The 13,391-nt window shown below is 33.7% G+C and overlaps 1 protein-coding gene across 1 annotated transcript; it reads left to right on the top strand.

Moving 5' to 3' along the window:
* Positions 1-5,883, top strand: LOC117688554 (uncharacterized). Its single transcript, XM_034466668.2, has 7 exons — positions 1-84; positions 1,339-1,389; positions 1,499-1,649; positions 2,656-2,745; positions 3,370-3,447; positions 3,891-3,980; positions 4,396-5,883. Exons 1-7 carry the CDS (start codon positions 46-48, stop codon positions 5,640-5,642), a joined length of 1,746 nt encoding a protein of 581 aa, XP_034322559.2. The 5' UTR covers positions 1-45; the 3' UTR covers positions 5,643-5,883.
* Positions 5,884-13,391: the final 7,508 nt, after the last annotated feature.

Raw genomic sequence — 13,391 nt, 5'->3', positions numbered from 1 at the left:
TTCAGAGAAGTTCATCATTTTAAAGTTGAGAAAGGCATTCTAAAAATGAAGACTGATTTCATTTTTGATAGATCTACAATAGCGGTAAGCTTGACTTTTACTTCATCTATTATTGTTGGAATAAATGTGGTTAAAGAAAGATAAAGTTTAGTTGATGACTGTAGTTTAATGGTCTGATTTTTGATTACATTTTATTGTTTAAAACTACGTTAACTGAAAGTTTAAAAGTAAATCTACTGCCAATCGGTACATGCAAGTGATCGTAAAAAAAAAAACTTCTAAAATAAAAAAAACAACTAAAAAAAACAACTCTAAAAAACCCTTACTCTAAAAAATGGTAAATTACCTCATAGGCCAAAATAAGATCCAAAATACTTGAAGTTTATTTTATTTTAAAATGTATCATCTTCTTTAAATTATATGAAATTGATCCAATTACACCTTAAAATTTTACATGCTTTACAAGTTCATTTATTATCCTCCAACTACCCCTTGCATTGCCCGAATTCAGGCAACCAAAGCTTTATTCTGTCAATACCCCAGTATAGCCTGTTACATTTAAATGGCGATAAAATGTATTGTAACGTAATTTTTCTTGCTTTCTTTATGGTTGTAACTGCAGATATATGCAAGAAAATCTGTCCAATAAAACTCGTTTGACTTTTTTAGTCTAAGTAGCATAACTGCTGACACATTGCTTATTCAAAACTTATGCTATTAAAAAACTGCAAATATTCAGAATATGAAAACAATAGGTTTCTATCAATAATACTTATGAAATGAACTAATTACTCAACGAATTATTGTATCATGCATACAAATGAACTTCGGGGTTGGGTTACGCCTTTTGATTTTCTGTACAGGTAAAATAGTGATACGTTTTAAAATGTAACGTGTTAACATGGCATTAGAGCTTCAAAGAGCGACTCGATTCCGAGTAGAAGTATGTCTTAGTAAACAGCTTCACTTGATATCAATATTCAACATTGCTTTTCAAAGAAAAATATACAAGTTTTAAAATGACCATGATACATTGTAGCAATGACCATTAAACTTGGACTTGCCTTAACCTTCCCGCGTGTTGTAATAAAAAAAAATACATTTTTTAATGAGGTCTTATATCTTTGACAATGTAAAGCATGTTATTTTCAGAGCAATATATACTTATGCTAAAATTGAAGAAAAAAGTCACTAATATTTCATTCTACAATCAATGCATTGTATATGGACTAAATAGTTTCAAAAACGGACAGCATTTTTTTCTATCTGAATACCTATGCCGTTTACATGTATCCTATCAAAATATAAATTAAGCTTAATTTAATTTTTTATTGATAGCCAAAACAGATGCCAAACAGATTAAATTCGGAACTTGGAGGTTTAAGCAAGGTAAACATATCAAAGTGTGCTTAATAAATTGCAAACACGTAAACAGCGCGCGGAGGGGATTACAAAACTTTGATTGTCTGATTGTATAAAAATGTTACTCTAATTTTAGGAGCCAAATCAAAAGAGAATTTCAAGACGCACAACAAAAGGAAGAAACAAAAAGCAGAGGACTTGCATATTCTGTCTTCTCCTTTTGATACTTTTACTTGTGTCGGCACTGTATGTAGCAGCTTTATTCCTTATCCGAACCTGCACCTGTGGTTTGTAAAACCAGGAAACTGTTAAAAGGCTATAATTTTTCCACCTTCCTATTTTCTCTTGATGCGACTCTATTTTGTTTTGTTTGAAAGTTCACCTTTTCCCTACATTTGTTTTGCAAATAAAGTTGGTTTTTAAAACAATTGGCAGCAAGACAAAATCGCAATGGTTAAAAAAAACCCAAAACTTTGTTTTTAACTCTACATGTTTAACTGCTCTCAGTTAAACAATAGTTTTACGATACGTTTTTACACCTTTGAATATGCTGTTTTTCATATGCTGGGATAAATGCAAGATATATTGAAATGAAAAGTCTAGTCAGGGATTGTTTTTTTATAACAAAACATTTTAAACAGGAAAGCCATATGAAATGTCAATTTGTATTGTATAAAGAATAAGGAACCATTCTTTATCAGCTGATAATTTCGGTCGGGGTATGGTCAAATCCAATAAAGGCCGAAGGGCTTTATGATAGATTTGACCACGTTCCAACAGCAATTATCAACTCATAGTATTTAAAGAATGATTCCTTATTACTTATATTCATATTATTTCCAATTTGTACAATTTAAAACAACAATATTTCGAAACCAATATATCATATGTAGCAAATGCTATGTATTACTATGCAGCACAGCCAATACCGGTTTTCAGTTATGCTATAAGACACGCCCATTTTTAGTCACTCATGTTTCATGAAGTTATACGGTTTTAGGGTGAACAATTGATTCATAATGCTATCACAGACAAGGACAGTTGACAATGTAAATATAAACCAAAATGTTGTATGCAATTGATAGATATTAAAGGAGAACGTTGATATGGACGGCTTGATAGTTTTTCTCGTTGTCACAAAGTGAGACATCTGATTTGACCAAAAAAAAAAAGACAAAATTATTGTTCATCATAAAAGCTGTTTTATATAAATACTGTTGAACACTTAAGAAGTAAAATTGATGCACATAATGTATCATGACATGCCGTGGCTAAGCTAATTCACATTTACAGAAATCACGACCAAACTGAACAAAGGAGCAAACTCCTCATTGGTCGTCAAAACAACACCGAGCCTTGTACCTGTGCAGACTACATCCGTTGGTAAGTAATGATGCAAATAAATAGTATTAAACCTAGTATCAATATTTCCGTACGCTTTTGTGCAATTTTAAGCAGATTTAAATGATCATAAGGCGCGTAAGAAAATAACTGTGAAAAACAATCGTTTACGTTGGTGTTTAGGTTGTTAGGTAAGTTAAGTATTACCCAACGTTTTCGACTGTTAAACAATACGTATTTGTAACAACTTTCGTACAACCAAGAAAACCATAGGAAAAATAATCTGGTAATATAACGAATATTTTGAAGAATAACCTTAGAATGCGTTTAAGTTGCTTCCTGCGTCGTTGCATCTTATTACATGTAATACAAACCACTGACAGTGATCAAAATCAACATTTCAACTGTTTCCGTTGTGAACATTCAGAATATTCAATTATAAGTGTGACAAGTTAAACATTTTTAATTTTGATTCTTGACAGCTCTATATTTTTAGATTTTGTATCTGTACGCATTGGGTTTGTTTTTTACAGCAACAATTAAAATACCTTCACATTTTTTGTTGTTAATCATTTACAATAATTCATTCATCCCTTGTTGTAATGCAGGTCCAGTTTTATGCTACAATATGGTTTTCAATTTTTTTTTAAATATCAACATCCACAGAAATGTCTACCACATTTACCAAAGACAGAGAAATCCAGACAACATCAGAACCAACATCTGCACCGAGTTTAACAACTGGTAAGATCGTAAATCATACAATGAAATCATAACGATATTAGAACGTTTCTTTGACAATTTCACTAATTGTTTGGGGTAAAAGATGCGTCGATCTTTAACAGGAAATTTCTTACTATGAAGGATGTGTTGTTAGAAAGTGTTACGATAACACAAAACTAAAAAATAAATACTGGAATTTTCCTTTATGTCATGATACTGTTTTTTGTTTGCGCTTAGTATAAAGAAAACTATTAATGACATGTCTATAAATTTCATTTTATTAAGTCTTTAAAAAAATAATAATTTAATTCCTTTATATAAGAGTTTGGTCTTACCAACATCTATAGATTAAACATTTCTCTTTTAAAATCAATTTCGATGTATAACAATTGATTTTGTATTAAATATAAATATTGTCTTAACTCTTCAATATATCGTTGCCGTTTTGTTTTCCCTGTTTATAGGAACGTCCACCGAAATCAATCAAATGTTTCACTCCTCTGTTGAAGCTCACATGACACCCCGCCAAATGTCTGCTCAGAATACAACAATTGGTAAGTGTATATGTCATTTATGCAGTAGTGATATTGGTTGTGTGTATTTCTTTAATGTACATTTGTATTGTGTATCCAATATGAAAAGTAAAATATTTTATCCTTTAAAATGGATCGTTTCTTAGCCAAAAAAGGGCTCTTTTTTAAAGATTGAACACTTTTAACTTCCAAAATTTATTTCATTTTTTGTTCATGAACAAAGACATTCATTTAGTCATAAAATGAAAAGAAGACACGTTCACTGATAAAATGCATGTCAACAATTCTATATAAATTTTAATAACTGATTTAAATTTGTAAAGTCTTGAATGTATATGTCTTTTACAATAAAGTATTATTGTTAAGAATTATACAATATATAAACATTGTTCATTTCTTTATTTCATAATCAAAATTCACTCAAACTTTCTTTCAGGAAGCAGAGGAAGAGAATTTATAGTTTTATTTACAACACACGCATTGAAGTCGAAAAAGAATATCTATGTTACTTCAGAAAACGGCACCAAATTGAATATTACAACCTCGCCTCGTCTAGATGCATCCCTGAAAAGTCAGATAGAAAGGTCTGTTAACATTCCATCCAGTCAACGTATCATTCTTCCACAAGCCATTGAACTGCAAAGCTTTCAAAAAGAAGTGAAGTCCGTTTTGATTAAAACCTCCAGTGATGTATTCATAATAAGTCACGACAAAGATAAATATTCAGTCGGGAGCACTACGCACATTCCCATACATAAATTGTCAACAAAATACATAGTGATATCGACCAAACCAGCTTCTAAATCGTACAGTCAGCTTGCAGTGGCTGCCATTGAAGACAACACAGCAATTTCAGTCACTTTTAAAATGAAACATAATTTGCCGCTGAAAATTGAAGGAAAAAAGTTCTACAACGGTGACGTGTTTAATTTTTCTCTTGATCGCTTTGAAACTTACCAGATTGAGCACAAAGCGGATTTGACAGGAACGTTTATTGAATCATCAGCTCCTATTGCAACATTTTCAGGTAATGATTGCAATGAGCTTGAACATATCGGAGCTTGCGATCATCTCGTTGAACAGTTACCACCAACTAGCAGTGTGGACAAAACATACATAGTACCCCCGAATTCGGATGAAAGAGACACACTCATTCGTATCACAGCAACAGAAAACACGCATTTTTTATATATGATCGGGGGTGATACTCAAACCTTATTTTTGGAACGACTTGATTATTTCGACACACACATATCGAGTAGCCAGTCGTGTTTTATTGAATCTAAAGTACCTTTGTTAGTAACAAGTATCGGTTTAGGTTCTAGGAATTCTGTAACCGCCATGGGGGACCCATCTATGACAATCGTACCAGGGATAAATCAATACCTGGATTATTATAAGATAGTTGTTCCGCCTGGATATGATCATAACTACGTTTCCATTATGATAAATTTTGCTTTTAAAGATTCATTACGCATTAACGATAAGACCATAAACAAGCGCGCTATCGTTTTTGAAGAAAATGTTTTGGCTAGCAGCGTAACATACAGTGTGAGAACAGTACGTGTTGTTGAGGGAGAGCTAACTGCATCTACTGTAAACGGAGAACGTTTCGGTCTGATGTTTGCCGGAGTAACCGAATACGAAGCTTACGGATTTTCCGGAAACTCGTTGCTTCTTTAACCCATTCATATTCGTATCGGGCGAATTTAACCGATGTCATTTGTGTAATCTCATTAAGACTTTGTTAAAAGTGAACATACTTTATGTCCAATGTACCAAGAATCACACTTTGTACCAATACTATTCTCAGAAGTTAACATATATACAAGCTTGTTGAAATTTATGCGTATTAATGTAATATGTAAAAAATGAAACGATTTTTATAGACAATTTTTACTAAGAATAAGTAACATTTCTTGATTGTGAAAGGGTTAAAATTGATTTTTTTCTGTTTTTGTTATTGTCAATTAGAATTTATAGTTGTTTTTGTACACAAAGTAGACGAATAAACGTAATTGTTCCTGCAGCAAATTATCGTATGCATTTTTATTTAAGCTTGAATCCTCCTCCAAGCGAAGAGGTACATGTAATATAACTCTGTTTGTTTCCGTATTTCGCTTTTGTAACAAATATATCTTGTTAAAGGACTAAGTAGTTGATACATAGAGTGGGGATTAAAAAAGAACATACTGATGCACCATTTCACTGTCATAATATTTATGTTAAAGATTGACTACTTCTTTTATATAATTGGAAACATATATCTAAAAATATGGAAAGACTATGATATGTATTATGATAATTTTTTTTAAATAGGTCCCATATTTTAACTCAAAGTCTATTTTAATGGTTTATTAGCTAACAATGAAAATTAAATCGTTATCACATTGCAATAGAAAAGAAAACATCGTATGTATGGCTATCTGTTTTAAAATATATAAACTAACATTTATTGTACATGTACGTACAGGTAATGAAATGCATTAGCTATGAAATTTTCCTTTTTGAAAATCGATGGTCCTGTGAAGAAAATAGTTATATTTGACTTGATCAGAGTCTCTGATGTGTCTCCTTCATTCTATTGCTCTCCTTCTTTCCTTCTTTTTCATACACGCATATATACACACATTGTATTAGTCTCTCTATCTCTGTCTTTTTTTTCTCTCTCTCTCTCTCTGTCTGTCGTTTTTCCTTATTATACCCGCACTTTCTAAAGAAAGTTCGGGTATATTGTTGTTACTCTGTTCCGCCCGTCCGTCTGCCTGTTACGTATTACTTTCTCAAACTGCTCTTACATCTTATAAACCAGCAAACTGAACTCTTGAATTTGATTTGGGGTATCATGTTGTTTTGTAAAAATGTTTTAAAAATTCTCTGTTAGTCCTGGGGGTCAAATAATTGGTAAAAAAAAATGACGTTTTTTTCACAAAAAACCTTCTTCCTCGAACTCCTCCTACATTTTCAACAGTAGACCAAACAACTTTTTGAATATGTTTTAGGGTATCCTATAGATGCGCAATTAGGTTTCGGAATTTTCAATTTTGTCCTGGGGGTCATTTAATGGCTGAAAAATGGCGTTTTTTTACAAAAAAAAACTGGTTTCAAAAACGTCATTTTTTTGGAGTAGCCAAATGATCTTCTAGAATATGATTGGGGTGTCATATTGAGGTGTGATCAGGTACCAGCATTTTGTTTTTTATTAAGGGGATCAGAATTCCTTTTACAATTTTTGGAGTAGCTACGTCATCTCTTGGGATATAATTGGGGCTGTCCTATAGATATGCAATAAGGTTTTAAAAATTTAAATTTTATCCAGAGAGTCAAAAGTAGCAGAAAATTGACGTTTATCACTTAAAAAAACATAGATTCAAGAGCTCCTCTTATGATTTAATGGATAGACACATCATACATGTATCTTGGGATATGATAGGGACTGTTCTATAGATGTGCAGTAAGGTTTTAAAAATTTAAATTTCATCCAGGGAGTCAAAAGTAGCAGAAAATTAACGTTAATCACTTAAAAAAAAACATAGATCCTAGACCCTTTTAAGATTTAATGGACACATCATATCTTGGGATATGATAGGAACTGTTCCATAAATGTGCATAACAGTTTTTAAAATTAAATTTAACCCTAAGGCCCATTACCTACATACCTTTTGATGCCCTTTAAGGATCAAGAATATATATGGTTAAGGGGTGGGGATCTCAACCGTTTTCGAGATATTCTTGCACTTCCTGTTGAGGGGGGTCATGACCATCCCCGGGGCCCATGACCTACATACCGTTTGATGCCCCTTGACACAAGGAACAAGAATATATATGGTTTAAGGGTGGGGATCTCAACTGTTTTGAAGATATTAAGGGACTTGCTGTTTGAGGGGGTCAGGACCACCCACAGGGCCCATGACCTACATAACAATTGATGCCCCTTGATATCAGAAACAGGAATATATATGGTTTAAGGGTCATGGTTATAACAGTTTCTGAGATATATGGCAATTTCAAATTCCGGGGGGGGGGGGGGGGGGGGGGTAGGGATGACCCCAGGGGTCAGATCTAATAAACACTATATATTACCAGTAACAGTCAATATATGATTAAGAAAACCCTATATTATTATCTTTGTCCGTTTACAAGTTACCATTTACAATAGAGTCTACGATTCTTCGTATAAGGTTCAATGTTATACCCCGCACCCTTTTGAGCCCCCCCCCCCCCCCCCCCCCCCGAAAAGTGGTTGTCTAACTCAAAATGAGAAAAATCAAACCAGGGTGCACAACTAGATATGCAGGCCTATCATATCCTAGAGTTTTGTACAATTCTGTTCAGCCATCTATCATAACGGGAATTCTATAGAAATTGGTTAAAGTACATGCGTTAGATAGATAGCGTATGTTTATTTATGTTCATGGAGAAATGTGTTATTAAGTCCAGTGATGAGCCTGTCGACGCCGGGTCAGAAATCTAAATAAAACTCTATTTCTGACCACGGTGCGTCAGATCATTAGTATGCACTTGATCGCATTTACTTATTAGGAGGAGAATGTTGTAGCGCAGTGTCCGTGCGTATAAAATTGGGGTGCGGGAAACACGGCTCTCCAGTAGTCATCTGGAAGCTGTCTTTCTGCCTCCTCTTTTATACAGGTAAGATAAATTATAACGCTTGCGCGCATTCTCAAAAGTAAAGTTAATAGATTCAGAGTGTTCAACTAATATTTTATTTTCAGAGATTTTTGTAATAAATATTAATGTTGATAAATTTCATTGTAATTAATATTGATATTTATTGTTAAAATGTCATATTAAATTAATAAAAGAGTAGTCATCTGGAAGCTGTCTTTCTGCCTCCTCTTTTATACAGACTGGGACACGGGCTACTCCCCATGTAGAGGAGGAGACATTCCGGAAACACCTTGGCTAGGGCACCCGCCAAGTGTGGGGATGTTGGAACAAAGATCTCGAGGATCTAAATAAATTAATTATCATAACAGTCCATATAACCCCAAGTCGACTTTTATAAAATAGACTGGAGGAATTATGATATAGAAATGGACGTTATGATATAGTGGTGGAATCCGGGTTTCCAACTTGTCCTAGCCACGCCACGGAGGAGCCATCAACGACCCAACGAATAAGATCGGGCAACAAACGTAGAGCAACACCGCCTCCACAGCATTGTCTGATCATTCCCAGGACGCAAACGACGCCCGGGATCCTTTTCAAACACCCGGGATCGAAGCGATTCCCTGGACGTAATCAACGCCTACCGCATATCAACGCGGACGGATACATCGCTCCGGACGCACTCCGAGTCCCAGACATTAAAAACGCACTGGAAAACCTCTCTCGCATCAGCTAGGATTATGTATCTACGGGAACTATGAACAGTACAAACACCAGGTAGACACTGTTTTTGTCTACCTTAATTTTGAAATGTCTTCAATTATCAAGTTAGAAAAATTTAAAGGAGATTGTACTCAAGATGTCAAAGCATGGTTACAAAGTTTTACGCAGTGGGCCAAATTTCATGATTTACCTGATTCCAAGAAAGTTAATGCGTTTCCGTTTTATTTAGAAAGTCATGCCAAAGTATGGTATGATTCCTTACCGTATGAACATAAAATTAACCCAACGTTACTAACATCTCTTTTTCAGGAAAGATTTGGAGAATTAGAACATTATTTGGATTTGTCAATATTACAATTGAAACAAGATAAAACAGAACCTGTTGAAGATTTTTTAACAAGACTTATTCAAAAAGGAACTATTAACAATATTCCAGACAATATTTTACTTTCGGTTGCAATGAATGGTTTAAGATCTGAGATAAGAACGTATGTTGTTACCCAAAATCCTAATTCAATTGAACAATTGAGGAAAATTGCTCTTTTAGCTGAAAAATTTCAACCAAGTCAGAGTATAACGTTGGAAAATTACGAACATTTGTTAACAGAAATTCAAAGTTTGAAAGAGAAAATTAAGACGCAATCAGAAATCAATGATCTAAAATGTTTTGAATCCCAAGAACAAAATCAATCTCAATATTTTGCATCGCAATACTGTGAAGAATTGCCACAGGTAGAAAATCACAGGGTTAGATTTCAACAAACACCTAATTATATGCCAAGACGTCACAATCTCCGAGTTAAAAGGTCAAGAATGGCTAGGTACGAACTGCCCAAGGTCAATGTAACACCTACTGCACAGCAGCAGCAGCTAACACAACACCCCCGCATGATCGCTCCGCAATGTTATTTTTGTTTAGGTATGTGCATGAATAGGTCTAGATGTCCAGCTCTAAATGCCTTGTGTTATAATTGTAACAAGGTTGGTCATTATTCAAGGGCATGCGAACAATCATGTTTTGTTCAACAAAAGAGATTTGCCCCTATCTCCAGAGAGTGCCTTTCAAAATCTCAAAATTTAAAATCAAATCAACAATCTAATCGCAAACAATATATAAATCAAAATAATTCAATAGAGTTGCAAGAGATGGAATCTCGTGATGCTTTAGTTTCTTTTAAAGAAAAATGTTCTATTCCAGTGTTTGTACAAACTGCGAGGTTTAACGCTCTTTTAGATACAGGATCAGCAATTTCAGCCATTAATTCAGAAACCTTGAACAAAATCAAAATTCATGAAAATAAACTTAAAAATTCAGAAATTTCATTTATCACCGGTGCTGGGGGAACGGCACATACAGTTGATGGAAAAATTGAATTGGAATTGAAAATAGGAGGTCTTAAATTTAAGCAAATATTTTATGTCATTCAAGACTTGTGCAAATCTTTAATTTTGGGAACTGATTTTATGGAAAAACAAAAAGCATGCATTGATTGGGGTACGAAAACATTGTATTTACAAGAGTTTTCTACTTATGTTAATATAATTAACGTAAGTAATGGTTTGGCCAGAGTCTCAAAAACAATTACCGTACAACCGAACGGATTTGCAAATATTCCAATAAAACTCTCGCGCACTCAGAAAAACCATACCGTGTTATTAGAACCGACTGGCAATATACAGAAGCAGCTCACAATTGCAAAGTGTCTTGTAATTAATCGGCCGAAGCGCGTGTTTATACAAGTAGCCAATGCATCCAATAAGAACGTATGCTTGACCGCGGGCACGATAATAGCTACAGTGAGTATGATCTGTACGCAAGCTATTTATTCCATAGACGAAAATAACACAACTATAAAATCAAAATATAAACATGTACCGTTAGACTTAACATCAGCTGTGTTATCAGATCAGCAAAAGCAAATATTTCAAGAATTTATCAATCAATACAGTGATGTCTTTGCAAATGATTTATCAGAATTAGGTAAATGCAACAATTATTATCATTCCATTATAACAGAAACGGAAAAACCTATTCAATCGCAGCCCTATAGAACATCGCCAAAAGCAAAGTTGGAAATTGAAAAACAAGTTAAACAAATGTTGAAATACGATATAATTGAAGAAAGCATTTCCGCGTATGCTTCTCCGGTTGTCTTAGTTAAAAAGCCAAATAATGAATATAGATTTGCAATAGATTATAGAAAATTGAACGCGGTCACTCAACTTCAAACTTTTCCATCTATGCGTTTAGATGATGTATTCGATGCGGTAGGTCAAACCAAAGCTCAGATATTTTCAACTCTAGATTTGGCTTCGGGTTATTGGCAAATTGCCTTGGATGAACGAACAAAACATAAAACTGCTTTTATTACGCATGATAATTTATATCAGTTTAAACGAATGCCTTTTGGATTAGTTAATGCACCTGCGACTTTCCAAATGCTCATGAATATGATTCTAAAAGGTCTTACGTGGAAACATTGTTTGGTTTACATTGATGACATCATTGTATGGTCAGATAATTTTGAAAATCATTTAAAACATCTTTCTTTAATTTTTCAAAGATTACGAGACGCAAATTTGACATTAAAACCACTCAAATGTTCATTTGCAAAATCAGAAGTCAATTATTTGGGACATATTATATCAAAAGACGGAATAAAAGTAAATCCATCCAAAATTGACGCGGTAAAATCTTATCCTTTACCTAAAAATCAGCATGATGTTCGCAGTTTTCTGGGTCTTGCAAATTACTATCGGAAATTTGTCAAAGGGTATTCTAAAATTGCGCTACCTTTAAATAGGTTATTGACAAAGAACACGCTGTTTAAATGGACGCAAGATTGTCAAACTGCTTTTGATTCATTGAAACAAGCTTTAACGAATACTCCCATCTTGGCGTATCCAGATTTTCAGAAACAATTTATTGTATCTTGCGATGCATCTGGAATGGCAATAGGTTATGTTTTGTCACAAATTGGGGATGATGATAAGGAACATGTAATCGCATATGGGGGAAGAGCGCTTAGCAATACAGAAAAATCATATTCTGTTACGGAACAAGAAATGTTAGCATTAATATCAGCTATTGATCATTTTCGGGTTTATTTAATTAACAATAAATTCATTGTTAATACCGACCACAAGGCGCTTACCTGGTTAAAAACGATAAAACATACAAATGCAAGATTAATTAGATGGGCTTTAAAATTGCAAGAATATACATTTGATATTAAACATCGACCAGGAATAAAACATCAAAATTGTGATGCTCTTTCAAGAAGGCCATACCCAGATCAAGACATGTCTCAAAACACAAACGAGTTCTCCCAAGATGATGATTTGTTACCGTCAGAAAAAACAGAAATAACATTCATCTATGCAAATGAAAATTCTGAAGACATTTTAAAAATGGCTGAAAAGAAAACAAAATGTCAAAACACCACAATAAATGTACTATCAATTCAAACTCAAATTAAGAATGAACAACAAAATTGTCCATATTTTAAGCATATTTATGAGTATATACAACAGGGACTTCTTCCATCCGATAAAAATCGTGCAAAAGCAATTCCGTATGAAGCAAATCAGTATGAAATTATAAATGATGTATTGTTTATATATTCCAACCAAGAACTAAAAATAAGGCAAAAACGGAAGTAATTTTAAAGCAATTGGCTGTTCCGGAAAAACTAAGAAATGATGTGATAAGGTCATATCATGATTCGATTGCAGGCGGTTGTCATTTAGGCGTTCAAAGGACATATGTGGCAATAAAACAAAAATACTTTTGGCCTAAAATGTATCAAAATATCTACGATTATGTAACGTCATGTGACATCTGTCAAAGGGTCAAACGAGATACGTCAGCTCGAAATGCACCATTGCATCCCTTGCCAGTCCAAGGTACCTTTGATAGATGGCATATGGACATTTTGGCAGGGTTACCAAAAACAAAACAAGGCTTTCAATACATTCTATTGGTTACAGATTCCTTGTCGCATTGGTCAGAAGCTTTGCCAATGAAAACTCAGGAGGCTACTGAAATTGCTAATGTATTATACAAAGAAATTTTTACTA

This window comes from Magallana gigas, chromosome 1 (assembly GCF_963853765.1).
Source record: "Magallana gigas chromosome 1, xbMagGiga1.1, whole genome shotgun sequence".
In the NCBI taxonomy this organism is placed as follows: Eukaryota; Metazoa; Mollusca; class Bivalvia; order Ostreida; family Ostreidae; genus Magallana; species Magallana gigas.
The sequence above is the reverse complement of the archived record's forward strand: the minus strand, read 5'-3'. Positions and strand labels throughout refer to the sequence as shown.